Below are 19,193 nucleotides of genomic sequence, written 5' to 3'. Positions count from 1 at the left end.
CACAAATGGGTGCTGGGAACAAGGAAGAAAAACAAAGGGGATTATGGACTCTACTCCTGTGCCCAAGAGCAGCAGCCAAGGGAAGGCAGAACCTCACCTGGCCTGCCAGCTCCTCAGGCCCAAAACCAGCCAGAAAGAGGTAACTGAAGGGAGAGTTCACGGCTGGAGAAGGAAGGAAAGGAGAGGCTCCTGGGTGGCCGGGGCCCTTGCTGCCCACCAGAAGTCCCCATGGAATGTTCTCTGGCAGCAGACATGGGCTTTCTGTTCAGAACCTGCCAGGGAACAGCAGGGGCTGGGGAGAACTTGTACTGGTCTGAATGCCCTGGCTGCCTCTTCAGTGAGGTTCTCAGGAGCCGGCATGTCAGACAGTTTGCTGGTGTCCCAGTGACAGAGTAGAGCAGGGGACACGGAGGAAAAACCAAGCAGGTCCCAGAGGCCCCACTGCAGCCTCTCCCCACACCTCAGGCAGCAGCTGAGATGTGGACACGTGTGTGCAGGCATGAGGACCGGCCCCCCAGCACAGAGAAATCAAACAGGCTTACTTCCTCTGGAGAAGTCAAATCTTCTAAGTCTTCCAACATTTTCTCTACAAACTCTTCGGTCAACAGAATCTAGAAAGAAGGCATAGAGGAGGCCATTATTATTATTACTGTTATTATTTTAATTGGATGGTCTTTTTACCAACTGCCAAGCTATGAGTCTTCTGGCCTTGGAGGAGGCCAAGCCCGCTGATCAGTCCCAGGGACAGAGGCCTGCTCCCTACTGCATTCTCCCAGTGGCTCTCTGCTGCTGCCTGACATTGCCAGAGTGGGGCAGAGGAGGAAGGGGGCAGAGGGCAGAGGCCATGGGGATGGCTGGAAGGTGGGTAGTGCTGGGCCCCAAAAGGGAGATGGTAATTGGTGGGGAGAAACAAACACAGATCTTTGTCTGCTCAGGCCTCTTGCCTCAGGCAGGCCAGCAGCAAAGCCAAGGGCAGAGAGGAGCCACTGTCATGTCCTCCTTGCCCCTTTATAATTGCAGGCTGCACTCCTCCCCTGAACTTGGCAGACGAAAGGTATCTGTCTACCTTTGGAATATAAGCCCTGTCTCGTGTCTGGAAATGCCCCGGAAGATACATCCCAGAATATCTGAGCTGGAGAGTTTGGAGACTGTGGACCAATCTCTCATTTCTGCAGATGGCATGGGGAATCCAACTTCTTTCTCCACCCACAGATCCACATGTTCTCAGCCTGGCTCCTGCGCCTTACCCTGCTGGCCCATTCAGGCTCTGGGCAGTTCTTTTGTTTCATTTTGTTTTTTGAGACAGGCCTATGCAGCCCAGTTTGGCCTTGAACTTGTGGTCCTTCTGCCTCAGCCTCGCAAGACCTGGGACTACAGACCTAAGATACCACCATACCCTCTGCTACTGAGCTCTTCAAGACTTTGAGATGCCCCCTAGGCTCATTCCAGCTTTCCTTCTGCTGCTTTAGTCTGACACTTGTCACCCCATGCTGTGCTGGCACAAACACCATACCCAATGTCCTGACCCGGTGGGAATGATGTCCATTGGGCTTTTTAACAGGCCTACCTCAAGCACTGTTCTGCTCAGGCTGATCTGTTGGCCAGGCCAGGTTCACCTTATGCCTGGACCTCTTCAAGCCCTGGTCCAGAGTATCTTTTATCTTCCACATCTGGAACCCTCTTTCTGTCCTCTGTCCTGCTTGCAGGGCCTCCTCAGCTTCCCCACGCTGTGGCTCCCCCGCCCGCCGGCACATCTTGGGTCAGTGGGGTGGGGAGACCAAAGAGAGGAGCTTCTCTGTGTGAGACTCTCTGGAGAAGGATGGGGATGGGAAGATGCCATCAGGTTTCCCTGGGCAATGGTCTACTCTGATAACAAGTTTCCACAGTGTCAGGTGGGCTGAAGTGGCAGAGAAAGGAAGATGAGTGAAGTGATTGTCATGAGGGGCCTTGAGGGACAGGGTGGCCCTCAAAGGAAGGAAGCTGATGGGGTGGGGGTGACCAATGAGAAAACTACCCTCACCTGAGCAGAAAAATCACCATCCTACCCAGGGCCCTTTCAGTCTCCATACAGAAAACAGAGGCACAGAGAGGTCACAGCTCATTGCTGTGGGCTGAGACAAAGTTATATTCCAGTCCCATCTGGGCTGGACTCGGTGTCTTAAATGCTTCTTCCGAGCCCTGACTTCTTCCGAACTCTTACTCCAGGACAAGCACTCCTGTGCTCATGCCAGCTGCTCCTTTCCCAGGGGACCAGCCCCTGCCTTGGCTGACAGCACCTCTGCCTGCTCACCAAAGGTTATGTTCCAGGAGTTCAGGCCCCAAGTGGAGACAGGAGCAAGCTTTAGAGTCAGGGGACACAGCCAGCGTAGGAGAGTGCCCACCACAGGTATCCTCTCTTCAGTCTTCCTCCAAGCCTTCCTGGATGACACCTTGGCCAGTCCCACACAGCCCCCCAATGGCCTATGCCCTGCCCCTCTAACTTGTGTATCTCAAAGGTAAGGCCTCGCCCCCCCTCAAGGCCAGAGGCTCTCCATGTCACCAGCCCACCTGACTACTAGAAAGTTACACCTATATTTCTGGCATTTCCAGGGCTTGTTGCCATCCCTGCAAACATTAGAACACACACAAACAGGGGCTGGGGATTTAGCTCAGTGGCATAAGTGCCTGCCTTGCAAGTGTGTGGACGAGAGTTCGATCTCTGGTACAAATAAAAAAAGAAAGACAAAAAAAAAATGAACACACACATATACCTCAGACCAAGTTCTATTATGATGGCTCCAGTCTGGGCCACTCTGGGCTCACTTTGAACCCACAAATAACTTGGAGGGAGTGGCTTTCTGCTAGGGAGTGGTGACTGATCTGGGATGGTAGCTAGCGTTGGGGAGGGGACCATGCAGGGCCTGTGGCCACCCAGTGAGACCACAAGGAACTTTGCTTCCATAACGGGAAAGGTAATGCTACCAACACTGAAGTGCCCAGCCAGCTGCTCTGACAGCTGGAACTGCTGCCGGGAAACAGTAAGTTGTGGAGGCTTTTAGCAGAGCCACCTCCAAGTGTGGCAGCATCTGTGTGGATTTACTCTGTTCTCAGTTGGGGGAAGTGATGGGAAGACCCCAAAATGGGGATAAATCCTAGTCACTCCTCCCTTTTCCCTTCTGGTGATTTGCTAGTTTCTGCTGGAAACCTCACATTACTTTATTTTTAAAAATTGAAGGGGAAAATTACACATGAGATCTGCATGATATTAAGGATGACATTCTCTGCAAAGAAATACGGCAGACAGTCATAGCTCTAGGCACCTAACTTAATTTCCTTTGGGAGTTAAACCTTAGAACCCTGATTGAACAAACAGGCCTTGTTCTTTGTGTATTTCAGAGCTGAGCTGAGAATGTTAACAGATCTCATCAGCAGGACGCTGGAGAGAGACAGCTGTGATGGAGCGGCTCCCGGAGCCCTCACAGGCAGCAGGCCACTGCTGTGATGCAGCTGTGCAGCTGTGGGAAAAGCTGTGCAGGCCTGGGGTTTGGGGCTCCAGAAGCTCACTGGGTCCCTGTGGAGTTGCCTAGCTCAGCCACAAATAAAATCGGGAGTGACTAGGACAGTGACACTGTCATTTCATGAAACTTTATGGAGTTCCTACAAGGGACTTGCCTCTTCTCCTTATTTTGCAGGACAGTAGGGGCCAAAAGGGTGAGGAGACAGCCTACAGGACTCCAGAATACAAATGTGACAGATGGCAGCGGGCACCTTGAGAAGCCTGTATACTTGGTGCTCTTTTCTCTTTCTCATCTGATGGGGGAGATGAAGGTAGACTTGGCATCACCCAACAGCCTGGAAGTCCAGCAGTCCCCACTCCAGCCAGCCCCACGTCTCCAGGTCACATGCTCAGTTCAGTCGGACTGGAGTCCCAAGTGTCACACATTGCCTCAAAAATTCAGGCTGGCCAGCTGGAGAGGAAGGCAAGCCATACCCCAAGATGGATTAAGTGGGGCCGGAGAGGAAAACTTCTAGGTCAGCCTGATGGGTGTATGCACTTCAACTGTTCTTCTGTTAAAACAACAACAGTTTCTCTAGACTAGAAAAAAGCAGTAGCAATCATGACGACAGTGACAATGACAGCTGAACTTCTGAAGAGGAGGGTATAACATGCTTAAGTTTGTGCATGAAGAGCCCTTGGCGAGAGGAGATCTTCTGTCCTAAGCAAGGGTGAGCAGTGCACTCCCGTGAGGCTTTCCAGAATGTGGAGATGTTGGAGATGTGGGCTCCTAGGTCAGAGAACCAGGGCAAGGCTGAGGCACCTGCATTTTAAAAAAACATCCAAGAGCTCACAGGGGATGAGCACTAGGAAATAGGACTGGAGGGAAAGGGAAGGTGGGACGGGCTTAACCAGCAGGTGGGGGCTACAGCTCCACCACCACCAAACCAGCTGAGCAGTGGGCTCCCCTGTCCCCTCCCACCTTGGACCAAGGAAGGGCTTGGAATCTAGGTTAGCAAATTATTCCAATGGACTCACGCCAGGTCCCTTAGGACAGCCTGGCTGGTTGGTGGTCAGGGAAGATTGTCAACAACTTTTCAATTCCCCAGGCCCCAACAACTTCCAAGCAAGGAACCTGAAAAGTGATCTTTCTCCTGTGCCCACTCGGAGCAGGCCTGGCTGCTGCAGATCTGACGCCCATTTGCATGTCTGTGGTCGTGATATTTCGGAGTGGCTGACAATGCCCACTCCATCCCCCTGGTATGACAATCCACCCTTTGTCCAGGGCCTTGTTTGCTTTTGGTGTTGACACATTGTTCTTGCTTCCCAACAAGCGTGGCTCTCTTTTCCCTCCCTGTCCTTCTCTCAGAAGGACATGTGGCTGGGCCTGCCAAGGTCCATTCCCAGGCCCAAGGTCCATTCCGGCACCCAGGATGGCAGTGGAGGTGGTGAGAACAAGAAAGCAGTCCTGCCTGCTGTGACCTTCCACTCCGATGGGCATCCCAATCTACCCGGGAGGGGGAGAGCCACATGCCTGTGGAAAGGGGGGTCCAGCAGGGACCCCAACAGGCGCACTGTTCTTGGTGGGTGGGAGAAGATGGCTTTGGTGGCCCAGGATTGGGTTTGGCTGTGTGCTGTGGCACACAGTGGGGAGTCATAACTCTCTCCTTCCTCAGTACTCTGCTGGACTTTACGGTCTTAGAGGCGTAGCCCCGCATGGTGAGGAGTGTGGACAGCATAAGCAGAGATCTCCAGGGACAACCAGTGTGGCCGAGGCCACCAGTGGAAGGAGAAATGGAAGCTGTCACAAGGAGCTGCCCAGGGCCTGAGACAGTCTTCCACAGGAACTGGGTGTGGCAGGAGGCTGCGGGGAGCAGGACAGCCCACTTGTAACAGCTGGTAGGCGTCTCTCTAGAGCTAGGGGCCTCCCTTCAGGGCTCCCAGGGGTGGCCAGGCCTGGGGCAGCAACCTGGGTGAGCTGTCAGACACCACACAGCTGAGAAAGCATCATAGGGCCTAAGCAAACATTCTCCTCTGCGCCACGTGACCCCTCTGTGACCTCTGGGCTTGAGACTTCTTCCTTCAGCTGGCTGGCTGGGATGGGCTCTGCTCAGGAGACTGACACCCAGGGACACAGGCCTCCACAGCCTGGGGACCCAGGAGAAGAGAGGCAGGGAGGCCTTGGCAGGCTCTGAAAACCCTCTCACAAGGCTCAAGATGGCTGACAGATTTTCCAGTCCCAGCAAGGCTGGGTGGCAGAGGGAGGGCAGGTGGTGAGAGCAAGCTGGTGAGGAGCTGGTACTGCTTTTGCCTCCGCAGATCCTCAAAAATGCGTGACCATCCACCTGGCCCAAGGACACCATGCTGTCCTGCACAGCAGCGTCCTTACTCTGCTGGGCCCGAGCCTCTCGGAGATGGAGGGAATACATGCCCACCTGGGAGAAGGTGGGTGAAGGGGCCTCTCTGGAGCCATCCCTCGAACTCTGGCAAAAGGCCCGGGTTCTCTAACCTGCCTTTCTCCCTCAGCCTCTCCTCTGTCACTCTCCCCCCATGCACACAGGTTGTCTGTGCCTTGCTTTCCACCAGGAGATAACAGGTCTGGGCTGGGAGCCAGAGCAAGGTGCCAAGGCTGTGAGTGAGGCCTCCCAGGCTGATGCAAGAAAATCCTCCCTGTCTCTCCCACTTCAGCGGGACTCACATCCTGGATTCTCAGTTCTCTACATCCTGGGTTTGGTGCATTCAGCTTCTTCCTGCTCTTCTGCCCCCAACAGGTTGGGCACACAGCCGTAGGAGACACCCCCAGCCCAGAGCACTCGTGAAAGATGCCTTTGTGTTGCGTTCACATGGTGAGGCCTGGGGCCCTTCTTGGTGTGGCAGAGTGGGCCCCACCTGTGACTATAAGTCTAACCCTAGCCTCAAAGAATCCTGCAGACTCCCAGGGTGACAGCTACACCCCAGGAGAGACCTAAAGGCCCACAAGTCATTACAAGCCCAGGTTCCCACATGCTAGGGAGCTGCCTGTGACCACAGAGGCAAGACCCTAAATGGGAAGGTGAGCTGGCCTACAGATGCAGAAACTGCTGACTGTCTGGGGAGGTGTGGGTGTTGGCTCCAGGGCTGAGAGGCTGGCTGGCTGAGGGGAGGCAAAGGAGGGGAGTACTCTCAGAGCTCTTGCAAAGGGCCTGAGAAACCCCTCAATATTTCTGGGATGTGGGGCCAGCCTTCCCCAGAGCTCTGCTGTGAGCAGGCCCATGGTGAACCACACTAATGAGCCCATAACACAGGCCTTTGACTAAACAGCTCCCAGCCCAGCAACTTTATTGAAAAATACCAAGGCCAGCGGCTCATTCCCACCACTCCCAGGTTCCCTGGGCAACAGCCCACGGGTACGAAGTGCCCCAGCTCACTGAGGGGCTGCCAGGCAGGGAGGGAGTTGGGAATGCCAGATGCCAGGGGACCATCTACAAGGTTTCGAAGCTTCCTTCCAGATGACTGAGGGGCCACATGACATCTGCTGAGTCCTCTAGGGCCTGCAGTTCTGGGACCGCTGGTCACCCCACCACTCCAGCCAGGGAGACATTCCCAGGGTTTGGACGACGTGAAGGACACGTTCAGAGTTGAGGGTGGGACACAAAACTGGATGGACTTTCTTCTTGGGTTCAAGGAGACTCTAGTCCCTGTTTCCCCTCAAAATGGAGGTGGACCTTGGACAGTGCACGGGGCCTACAAGAGACTCATGCTGAGAGGTGGCAGCAAGGTCACCTCTTGTAGTGACAGCCTGCGAACTCTCAGAGGTCTCAGGAGTCGGGGTCTCCTGCACAGCCCACATCCCTCTCCCCTAGCTCTGCTGGGGGAGAGGTCCATGCCCTCAGGTTCGTGGCAGAGGGCCAGTAGACTGGGATATAACTGGGGTCAGGAGTAGGGGGATTTCCACTTGTGCTGGGTTGATTTCAAATGTTACATTTCAGAGCTTTTGCTACAGTAACTAGCAACACCACTGTGGACAGAAATCTAATGTTACCAAGTGGGACTTTTAAAATGTATTTATAACTTTATGGTTCAAAGTAATTTTGTTATGAAACAATGTAATAACAACAGTGGAAAAAGGCAAGATAATTTATGGAATGCAATATCCCTAAAGCCCTAGCATCCATTTCTACCTCTGCTGAGTCTGGGGAGTGTAGCTGGTGTTCTTTGTTTGCTGTTTGTTTTAATTAAGGGTTAGGATTTTGGTGGAAGAGGGAGGAGGAGGCTGACTTGAGGAGAAAGAATTATACAGGCAGACACACACTGACAAATGTGTCAGTATCAAGAGTAATAATGTTTGGTCAGTTGTGGTGGCACACACCTGTAATCCAAGCACTCAGGAAGCTGAGGCAAAAGGACTGCTACAAATTCAAGGCCAGCCTGGGCCACATAATGAGTTCAAGACCAGCCTGAGCTACACAGTGAGCCCTGTCTCAAAACTAAACAAGAAGAGTGTACATGCTTTGCAGACCCCAGACTGGGCTAAACCCACAAACCTTTATGAACAGCCCCCCCCCAACACATTCACCATAATTCTCTTATATTCTCTTCAGCACCGCACAAACAAACCTGGGTCAGCCTTTCTTCCTCTTCTTTCTTCTGTTGTTTCTCCCTCCTTTTCTCTTCTTTCTTTCTCTCTTCTTCCTTCCTTCCACTTTTTCTTTTTCTCTGTCTCTCCTACCCCGCCCTTGCTGGGGACCCCGCCTTCCCTTTTTCTCCTCCCTCCTGTTCCTTCTCTCTTTTGGTCTGTCTCTCTGTCCCTCTTCCCCTTGGGGATTGAACTCAGAGCCCAGTACATGGTAGGTAAGTCCTCTCCTTCTGAGCTACACCCTTGGCCCGGAATTCCGTCTAGACATTTCTGAGAGAGAGAGATGGTAAAGTGTTCCTCCCACTAAGGAGTGCGGAGTAACACCCATGAGAGGGTGGCAGGTATGCGCAGAACGAGGCCAGGGGTTTTAGCCCCAGCACTGTGTTTGGCTTTGGCTCTGAAGCTGAGCTGCCTGGGACCAGCCAGCAGGTGTCTGCTCAGACGGGCTGGGCTCAAAGCAGAACTAGCAGAGCTGTTAGATGGGTGTGTGGGGGACCTCTAGCCCCTGCAGCCTACCCATCTCCACCCAGGAAGATGCCACCTGCTAAGACTTCTGGTAAGATTTCCACATAGCTACTGCTGACTGGCATCCACAGCTCCTGTCTTGATCATCCTGGATTCCTGTACCTTAGTTTAGTTAGGATTTGGAAAGCCCTATTACCCCATACCTGGATTTCCACAGGAACCAGAACCATCACTGGCCAGAAAAGTGGTCACTTGTGTTTCAGGTGAGGGGAAGGAGCTAGGAAGGACCACTGGAACCGTGGGCACAGGCAGCTGACCCACACTTGTGAGTACACATAGGCCTCAGGCCCTGATCCAGCCCCTTGGGAAGGGGTACCACCAAGAGCTGCATGGGGCGGGGGGGGGGGGCAGGAGAGCTTGCAGAAAGAAGTAGGGAGAGGAAAAGGGCCTCCTCACTTGTAACCAGGGTCCATGAGCTGCGTAAGGATGCTCCTCTGTGGCAAAAGCACCTTCCACTCCCGTGGACACAAATGTGATGGCCATATCACCTGTGATACTTTTATACGTAAAGTGCCGTCCATGCAGGAGCCTGCCCCTGGGGGTAGGAACAGGAGACAGTGAGGAACTGGCCCTTTGAACACCCCAAAGGGCAGCAGGCCGGCCATGCCTCTGGGCCTACAGTGCTGTTCCCTGAGGTGGGGTGCCTAGCAGATGCCTTCCTCATGGCCCACCTGCCCACAAACAAGGCTGCTGTCAAACTCCAGCTGGGTGTGGTAGCACACATCAGTAATTCTGCAGTCGGGAGGCAGAGGCAGAAGGATCACAAGGATGCGTCCAGCCTGGGCACTTTAGTGACCCAGACAGTCTGTCTCAAAATAAAAAATTTAGGACCCAGGTATGATGGTGCACACCTGTAATCCCAGCACTCAGAAGGCTGAGGCAGGAGGATTATGTGAGTTCTAGGCCAGCCTGGACTACATAGCCTAGACTTTATCTCAAGAAAAACCAGACCAAACCAACCAACCAAAACAAACAAATAAAAACACGCTAAATCAAACAAAACAAAAACTTTTAAAACAGGGTGGGAATATAGCTTAATTTGAAGACCCTGTGTTAAATCTCCAGTACTGGGTAGTGGGGAGCAAGCAGGCACCAGCAGCTCTATCACTAGTTCCTTAATGCCACCCTTAACGCTGGAAGCCAGGAGGCCACTCTAGAGCAGAGTTCAAATGGCCTCAAGGGTGGTGGAGGGCCCTCACCTGTAGGTGAGAGGGGAGAACCCTGAGGCCAGAGGGGCAAGTCACCTCCCCTCTGGGGATGGAGGTGGAGAGGTACCCATGCAAATGGCAGTGTGGTGCCTTCACAGCGGGACACTTAAACCTTTCATCTGCTCCTGTAACATTTAAATAGCTATCTGCAAAGCCAGAGCACAGCTTCAAAGATAAAGCGGAAGCTGAGTGGGGTGATGCTGAGGGAGTAGCAAAAAGTCACCCTCCAATCCTTGGTCTGGAAGTACATCTGGGGGAGGGTAGGATGCCAGTGAGCAAGAGAAGCAAACAAAACCTGCTTCTCTAGGCCACCTCGTATCAGCCCTGCCAGCCCCTGTTCACTAGAACTATTTGCTGCTTTTGCCCTGGATGGCTAGCCAGGTCTGGTCACCTTCCAAATGCTTTCTCCAGACTCCAGGGACAACGAGGACCATGACCCATACAACCACTTCTTCCTTGTCACTGTCTTGAGTTTACAGGAATCCCTTCTTTTTCTCCCTTCCTTTTTTTTGTTTTTCTTTTAATCGGTATCGGGGATCGAACTCATGACCACTTGCTTGCAAGGCAGGTGCTTATGCCGCTGAGCTAAATCCCCAGCCCCTTCTTTCATTCTTTTGTTCTGTGTTTTGTTTTGTTTCTGAGACAGAACCTTGATATATACTACAGGCTGGTCTTGAATTTGTCAGTCCAGGCTGGCCTCAAACTCCTGATCCTTCTGCTTCAGCCTCCCAAATGCTGAAATTACAGGTAGGTGTTACCATGTGCCGCATTTCTTTGAGACAGGGTCTTGCAATGTAGTCCAGGCTTGCCCTGAACTTGGTCTTGAACTCAGGATTTTTCTGGCTCGGTCTCCTGAGTGCTGGGATTCCAGGTGTGCACTCCCATGCCCAGCTTTGGAGTGATTCTTCCTGCTTCCTCTGCTAGCAATCTGAGGATAGAAGCCAGAAAGCCATGCAGTGCTGCTCCATGAGTCAGCCCAAAGCAGCGGCCCCTGAGCAGACTGCTGACTTCTGGCCTTAGGGCTGCATTTCCCACTATGATCAATGGCAGAAGGGACACAGTTGGGCTTCTTGGTCTCTCAAGGAGTCAGCTGCACTGGTCGCTGTGTTCTCAGGGAAAAGCAGCAAACAGGCAGAAGGAAGAGCCCAGCCTACCAGAACCTACTTCCCAACAGCCCAGTTCTGTTGGTGGCCCTGGGCTCACAGGACGGCAGGGGTCATCTGACCCCTTAGTAAACTTTGGTTACTAAGCCTCTCCAAGGTGGGCAAGGCTGATGGACAAATCCTGAATGAAGAAGTGTTCTTTAGCTCCTATTCCTTGTAGCTTCTAAGCCTCCCAAACTAGCCAGACTAAAGACTAACAGGATGCTTGGGCATAGCACTTTGCACACCAAGGCTGCCTCTGCTTGAGTGAAGAGATGCAGAAGAGAGCCTCGCTCAGAGATGTTCCTTGTCACAGGGTCCCCTGGCTACCCCCACTGCTTGCAACTTTGCATCACCTTGGTATCTTGAGGTTTGGTGGGGAGGAATACCGTGCAGACCAGTGACACAGGGGTTACAGGCTCGGGGTCCTGCAGGCCAGAGTGTTTTCTCCTCCCTCTCTAGCCCCAGACTGCTTAGGTATGTGGGCTGGCCACAGGGGACTCCTCAGTGACTGGCATGCACAGGCATGGTGGCTGCCGCAGGAGGGGATGGGGGGCTGTGCAGTCCCTGTTGCTAAGCTGCACGGTGGGCAGTCTTCGCTCACCTTAGGCAGAGAGGAATGAGGGCTCCAGACTCCTGGTTGAATTTCAAATGCACACTCTCAAGTTGCCGTGTGCGGATCAGCTCATGGGGAATTATGGCTGTGGAGCTGTCACTTTCTAGGCTGTCTTTGCGGCTCCTGCAAAGCAAGCACAGGGACAGGCTCAGTGTGGGTGAAGAGCACTGGGGGGAGCAGACAGGAGCTCGGGGCTGGGGTCCTGATCACTAACAATCGCGGTGCACGATCATGAGAACAGCATCTGGTCTTCACCATGCACCTGTTGGGTGCCAGCTGTGTACCAAGCACACTCCCTGGCTGGCTGCTCCTCAGTGGTCTCCCTCCAGGTGGGCAATATTACCATTTTCCTTTTATAGACAAGGAGCTGGGGTCAGGGAGGCCAAGCTACTTACCAGATCCCACACCCAGTGAAGGCTGGGGCTGGTGTCTGGTCTCAGTAGGCCTGGATCTAGGGCCTCTGTTGTGGTGAACAGCATTCAACATTACAGTCTGCACCACAGTGGCTTCTGTTCCCTGTGAGATCACCAGGGTCTCCTGGGAGCCCTTGCACCCCCTTCCCTAAAGCCCAAGACTCTAGCTCTCCATGGCTGGTATGAGAAAGCACCATGAGACCCAGCTCTAAGGGTTCCTGTCCAGCTGACCTGAAAAGGTTTCACACTCATGGCCATGCTGCACACAGGTGCCCTTTATCCAACCAATCCTCCTTCAGTGGGAGAAGGTGACCCTCGGTTGTCAGACCAGTGAGCCTGCTTCAAGCTCTATGGATTCCTCTTGACTATGACCTTGGCTGCAATGAGCTGCCACTGCTGCCCTGTTCCCCACCAACAGCCTGTCTGATCCCTGGGCCAAGGGGCCCTCTGCATGCTAAGATTTGCTCTTTTAAATTCAGCTGCTCCAACTGACACCCTCTCAAATCCGCCTTGGCAGGAAATGAGGGTCACCCACTGATCCCACTCAAAAGGCCGGATTCTGGTTTGGGCTGTGAATCTCAGGACAATTCCCCAATGTCCATCAAAATACTGGGTGAGAGGTTCTAGTTATTTATCATTCAAGTGGCAGGCAGGAGCCACTAGGACGTCTGGGTTGCCCAGCCCCTGAGGGGGAGGACCGAGCTCCTCACACACCAGCTGCAGCTAGCTGGTGGCACACAGGCACAGCCCCTGCCCAGGCAGTGTCCCCAAGGTGAAGGGGACAGTTCCTCCCTGCTCCACAACTCCTCCCTCCAAGATCCACCCAGAGCTGACTGTTTTCACAAAGGTGGTTGGTCCCTTCCTCTGGAGGCCCAGAGCTGACATGGGAACTTACTCCTGGCTTTTCCTTGGCAAGTTTTCCCAAGACCTGTGGAGAAGACAAACATTACAGCCCAGCCCAGAGGGTCACAGTTTGTGAGAGCAGGAAGGAAACCCAGAGGTTATTTTATCGACCTCTTCCTTTTCAAAAAAGGGACACAAGGAACCCCAGGCCGCAGAGCAGGTCTGAGGCTGGCCAGCATGGGGACCTTAGACTTGTGGCCAGCTCTCTCTTCTACCGAGGCTGCTGTGCCTTGGGGTAGCACTGAACCCCATCTCTCAGTCAGGCACTGCTGAAGGGCTCCTCAGGGCCCAAACAAAAGCAGAGGGCAGGAAGTGGCGGCAGCACCCACGTTTGCAGAGTGCCAGGTCCTCCCAGTGAGCCAGGTTGCCAGGCTCTCCCAGTGAGCCTGACTTAGGTGCTCATGGAGGAGGTGAGGTGATAAGTCTAAGGTCCAAGCACCAGGCTTTTACCTTTTTTTAACTTTTACTTTTTGAGGTGCTGGGAATGGAGATCCTCACACACACTAGGCCAATACTGTTTCACAGAGCTATACCCCTTGCTACCTGGCATCAAGAGGAAAAGCTCTCACAGTCACTCCCCTTTGCCATCCCCCAACGGGTTCTCCACAAGGCATACCCCCATGCTCCCCAAGAGGCTGTGGTTGGTCAGGTCTGTGTGGGTGGCGCCCACCAGGGTCCCAGCCTCTCACACACCCGGCGAAAATGCTGACCAAGAGCAATGGGAGGTGGGGGTGGAGGCGAGGAGAGCAGAATCAACAGCCCACAGCCTAGAGATGTCTGAAGCTGGAGGGAAAAATAAATTGTTGAAAGTCAGCTAAAGTCACCTTGGTAACTGCCACAACACACTCACCCAGAAGGAGGACATCAAACCCAACTGCAAACAGCCTTAAAGAAATGGAAAAGAACTTAATCATCTGAAGAATTAATGTGACAAGTGCCCACATTTACACCTCCCACCAACATTCAATCATTTGAAAAAATGTACTTTAATCTTTTAAGAGAAGAAAAATTGCAAAATGCTAGATCTGCAGTCTTACAGCTTGGGTATTTCCGGCATGCTGCTTCAATGGAAACGTGGTGCTCACAGACACACACAGGAGCCCGGCTTTTTGCTGATTTGTTTTTTTCTGGACATCGATGCAGAAATACGAATTATTTGTGTGGGTTGGGTGAGGTATTAAATCTGCAGCCGACACAAATTTGCAATGTTTTGCATGGTTGTCAGCTTAATCTTAGTCATAAAAAAACAAGCAATGTGCTCAGCAGCATGGCCTAATTTTTCAGCTGGGCTGTTTTCTTCCAGAGCTCCCCACAGAAAAGGCAGGAGTTTGGGACTGACAGGGAGGGGCTCCTGGGAAGGCAGGACTCAGTTTACTGGGACTGCGAGGGGCGCACAGGTTCCGGGTCTGAGTTTACAAGAGCTTGACAAATGATTTAACCTCTCTCAGCATCTTCTTTTTTTTTTTTTTTTTTTTTTTTTGTCTTTTTCCTTTTTATCGGTACCAGGGATCGAACTCACGACTGCCTGCTTACAAGGCAGGCACTTATGCCACTGAGCTAAATCCCCAGCCCCTCTTGGCATCTTCTTAATGGGCATAAGTAACAGCACTGCACCAAAGCACTAACTGCTCAAATCCAGCTGACTGCTACTCAGTCCTCTGTTCTACCATAGGAATGTGAGTGATTTAACAGAAGCTTGTTTCCTGGGCCCAGAATCCAACTGTCTCTGACCAGGTCAGTTCTGCTGAGCAAACGTCCTGCTGTTGGCTTCGGAGACGAGACTTCAGAAATGAGGTGCAAAAGGGCTCCTGACTCTTGCTGTAGACACTGTGGGTCATAGTTGAGCAATGGTGAGACTGGAACAGGCGACAAAATCTGAGGCCTTTGCGCTGCTGTGGGAGGCAGCCTCATCTACAGACCACAATCTGCCACAGTGCGAGTTTAACCAAGCCAGATCACAGAGGCTGTGTGACTGCTCTCATGTGGGACACTTTCTTTCTGTTAGAACTGTCATCCAATTGTCTACTTCCTGTCATTTCCTCAAACTTCCACCTCCCCGAGGTTCCCCCTGGGCTGCCTTGCCCGCTCCTTCCCTGTCTACTACACACTGTTAGTTATTTGATGCTGACAGCACAGCTCTGCTACCTGGCAGGGTTTCAGGCAGTTTGATAATTGTGGGAACTGGGTCTGTCCTCTTGCATACCCACATTCCTTCCTGACTTTGTGTCTCTGACTAAACTGATGAACTTGCCACCAGCGCTCTCATCCTGGGCTGACTAAGCAGCTAACCAGCTAGCATTAGGCCGACAGACCACACCACTCTGAGTATGCCCATGCATTCAACTGCAAACCACCCCACCCGCCCTCGCCCTCCTGGGTGCTCTCTGTACATTTCTGTCTTGCCTATAATGCTGTCAGGACACTCAAAATGTGCTACATCTTGCCAACCTGAGGTCCCTGGCGCTCCTTGGTCAACCAGGCGAGGGAACACAGCTCATGCCTGACTCTCTGACTCCAGAGTGTTTCCCTTAGAGTAGTCTAGAACCTCTTGCTGATAAGCTGTCGAGAATGCTCCTGAGAGCCACATCAAGTTCACTCCTCTGGAGCTGCAAGAAGCTCTTGAGCTCAGCAAATGTTTGAGTGCTTTTGGCCTCCTAATAGCTCAGTGGCAGAGCACTCACTTAGCAACAGAGGCCCTGGGTTCAACCTCCAGGGAAGGAAAGGAGGGAGGAGAAAGGGAGAAAAAGAAGGCAAAAGAGAATCCTGACTGGAGCCTCGGTCTCTCACCTGCTAGGTCTCTGGAGTCCTTGGGCGCGATGCATTGGTACATGTGTCTGAGTGGTTGGGAAGCACAGACCTGTGCTCTCACCGCCACCTGTTTGACCTTCTCTACACCGAGCATTTGTTTGAGATGGACGCGTAACACATTCCACACGCTTTTGTTTTCTGTCAGTGAATAGCATTGCTCTGTACAAACAGCAAGGCCTAGGTTTTCTTTTTGTGCCAAAGGGAAGTATTAGAATAAAGTGGTTTTTTGCTGATCACAGCACTTTTTAGCAAGACTGTTCCCCCCGCCCCCGGAACCAGGGATTGAACTCATGACCTTGTGCTTACCAAATAGGTGCTTATGCTGCTGAGCTAAATCCCCAGCACCTTTTCGTTTTTGTGGGTGGTGTTGTGGGGGTCTTTCTAAATTGCTAAACTGAGCTGGGTAGGATGGCACAAAGCTATAATTCCAGCACTTGTGAGACTGAGGCAGGAGGATTGCCAAGAGTTTGAGGCCAGGTTGGGCTACACAGTGACTTCAAGGACAGTCTGAACTGCATAGTGAAATGCTGTCTCAAAAACAAAATAAACAAAACAAACAAAATTAAAAAGTAGCAGATAAACTGCCCAGGCTAGGTTCAAACCTGCCTCAGCCTCTCAGAGTGCTGGGGATACAGGTGTGTGCTGCCTGCCTGCCTAAGACTTAATTCTAGGCGTGTGGTGGCACATTTCTGTAATTTCAGCACTTGGGAGGTTGAGGCAGGAAGGTTGTCACAAGTTCAAGGCCAGCCTACACAGTGAGCAGGAGGCCAGCCTAAACTTACATAGCAAGATCGCACAAAATGAAACAAAACACAACACAAACATAAAGCAAAGCCAACACAAAAGGAAGCAAAACAAAACAAGCAGGCTCAGTTCTTGAGTTGCAGCTTTTCTTTTCCCTTGGTTTCTTGATACAAGGTCTGCCTACGTAGCCAGACTGGCCTTGCGCCCACTATGTAGTCAGGCTGGCCTTGAACTGGCAGCGGTGCTCTTGCCTCAGCCCCAGTGCTGGGATCACAGATGTGCACCACCACGCCCCACTGAGCTGCCACTATTTTTGGCCCTCTCCTGTGGCTCTGTGCTAGTGTGACATGCCTTTCTTTCTAGCTATTGTTGCACTGTATTCCTCCAAAAAGCTGAGCTGGGTAAAGAACTCTGCATCTCTGCTCTCGTACATGGAGGTACTGCACCTCCTTGCAGTTTCAGGAAACCATTTATAAGAACGATACTGAGAGGGACCTTTCACGGAGCTTAGATGATGGTGCTGGGTCCTAGTCTAGCCTTCATAAACTCTGCTTTGTAGGTTTTATTTCCTTCACTTTACAGATGAAGAAACTGATATTCAGACTTAAAAGAACCAGCCCAGGTCATGCAATGAGCAAATAAAAGCTGAAACAACAACCCAGATCTTTCTGAAGCCCACCAACATATCAGTATTATTTCTCCTGAGAAATTCCCATTCCTTCTGAGTGGTCTCCATAAACAGACATCTCTCTTCCCTGAATTCCTAAGAGGTGCTTTCCTAGAAGATAAGTCAGGCATTTTCAGAGAGTATCCAATGGAACTTTGGGAAGTGTCTAGAAAAAACAGGTATAATAAGGACTAGTTGTAACTCAGACTAGAGATTCACAGACTATCAGCAGCTGAACCCCAAAGACGGCCAAGGGAAAGTGAACTGGTTTCATTTGCGTCAGCCAGCACTTCCCAACCCACTTCGGAAAGCCCTCTCTTCCCTTAATATTTACCAACACCCCCTCCAATGTGCAGGGACCCCTGGTCAGGTGCCCTCTGCAGGGCCCTGGGTTTTCCCTCCTGCTCTCTAACTGCCTGCTCAGGCTGCCTTCTTCAGTTCCTTGACAGTCACAATTAGGACCACAGCTGAGATCCCTCCCTCTTCCACCAGAGATGGGCACTACCCTGAGGGCCTGTCAGACAGCTCTGCTGCTCACTTCTGGCTCAAAGCTGGATGCTGGGTGAGGTCCCCAGTGCCTGACTTGGGGCCAATGGACTTTCTATTCAGAACACACTGTTTTGTTTCATTAGCATAGGTGCCGCTGAAGTGAGCAGTCTCTTCACCAAGGAGGGCAAGCTATAACAGCTCACACAATGGCATTTCTTTTTTGTTGTTGCTGTTGATAGATTGACTGAGATGGGGTCTCACTATGTAGCCCAGGCTGGCCTTGAACTCGCAGTGACCCTCTTGCCTTGGCCTCCCGAGTGCTGGGATTACAAGAGTGTGTCATCATGCCTGGCTCTTTTTATTTTTAGTCACTTTTCTTGAGGTATCTGCTTGGGCAGTGTGCTCCATGGAGTTCTGGACATGTGTGAAGTAGCCAGCAGTGGATTTCAGGCAAGTGTGACCCCAGTGTGCCTGAAAAGCAGGGTCACCTTTGTCCTCCTGAAGAGAGGGGACAGTGACAGGTGCCCACTGTGCACATGTAGCTCTCTGATGTCCAAATAAAGAACCTGCTTCCATCAGGACTTTGGATGACCAATAGGCCTGTGTCAGACAGAGCCCCCAGAGACATGTCCACCTTATGCCGGAGCCTGGAATGCATGCTCTGCTGTTGTGTCTCAGGCTTTTCATGGCCGTGACAACTTCTTAGGCTTTCTTGGATTTTTTGGGGGGCGGGTACTAGGGATTGAGTCTAGGACCTTCATACTGAGTTACATCCCCATCTTTTTTTTGGTCTTTTTCAGTCAGGGTCTCGCTATGCAGTTCAGGCTGGCCTTGAGCCCACTTTGTACCCAGGCTGGCCTCCAACTTGCAGTGATTCTTCTGCCTCAGCCTCCCGACTGATGGGATTACAGGCATATGTCACCACGCCCAGGCCTTTTAAAAAAATTCTTTTTTTAAAGTTCTGTAAAATTTTAATACTGGAATGAGAAAGAGCAGAATAAAAGGAAGTGTCCCCCCAACCCCCACATTATACATTGCTATGTTATGAAGAGAAGCTTGGAGCTACTGTAGCTGAGTTGCTACAATGAGGGATAAATCAAGAAAATCAAGAAAAGCCACTTGGAACCCTGACATTCTTGAGCCAATGAACCAACCAAGGCAGTGATGTGGAAAACAAAACAAAACAAAACAACCTAAAAGTTACTTACACCGCATTGAGTCTGGTATTTCATTCTTTGCCACTGGAGACTTCCTACAGACCATATAAACGCCTCAGCCAGGGACCCCCTTGCACACGGTCTCACTCTGCAGACTCCACGATTCTATTACTGCACACTGCTCTACAGACTTGTGGGTTTACTGCTGCAGACCTGTCTCACATGTTACATGTTTTAAGCTCCCGTCATCACCTCCTTGCCCCACTCTAATGTGAAGTTCATTTCACATTTCTCCATGTTCCCTTTGGAACAGGGTCACACAATATCACTAAGGTGCCCAGCTAGCTCCACGTGTGACCCTCCTCCCCTGGCCTCCCAGATACTGGGAGATGTGTGCCACCACGCCCGGCTCTAGACTCTGTTTATAGTGA

The 19,193-nt window shown here is 51.9% G+C and overlaps 1 protein-coding gene and 1 long non-coding RNA gene across 10 annotated transcripts in view; one reads left to right on the top strand and one right to left on the bottom strand.

Moving 5' to 3' along the window:
- Positions 1–19,193, bottom strand: part of Sufu (SUFU negative regulator of hedgehog signaling) — a 128,828-nt gene that overhangs the window by 4,725 nt on the left and 104,910 nt on the right. For 2 of the 8 annotated variants that reach the window (XM_063244605.1, XM_063244606.1), the window contains exons 9-12: positions 11,570–11,704; positions 9,012–9,150; positions 543–611; positions 114–272 (exon numbers count right to left, since the gene is read on the bottom strand). In XM_063244605.1, coding sequence (XP_063100675.1) covers positions 114–272; positions 543–611; positions 9,012–9,150; positions 11,570–11,704 — 502 coding nt within the window. The other 6 variants (XM_005005988.4, XM_003474972.5, XR_010046200.1 and 3 more) reach the window with 5 other exon arrangements.
- On the top strand, positions 4,072–7,526 carry LOC134475196 (uncharacterized). Of its 2 annotated transcripts, none has more exons than XR_010046204.1 (3): positions 4,072–4,206; positions 4,585–5,374; positions 5,795–7,526. It is a non-coding gene; the product is annotated as an uncharacterized LOC134475196 (long non-coding RNA). The 2 variants fall into 2 exon arrangements; XR_010046203.1 differs by lacking the exon at positions 4,072–4,206 and having other exon boundaries at positions 4,265–4,923; positions 5,152–5,374.

Source organism: Cavia porcellus, unplaced genomic scaffold (assembly GCF_034190915.1).
Source record: "Cavia porcellus strain 051 isolate PalLab524CR breed Dunkin Hartley unplaced genomic scaffold, mCavPor4.1 scaffold_2, whole genome shotgun sequence".
Classification (NCBI taxonomy): domain Eukaryota; kingdom Metazoa; phylum Chordata; class Mammalia; order Rodentia; family Caviidae; genus Cavia; species Cavia porcellus.
This window is presented reverse-complemented; position numbering and strand designations above follow the sequence as displayed.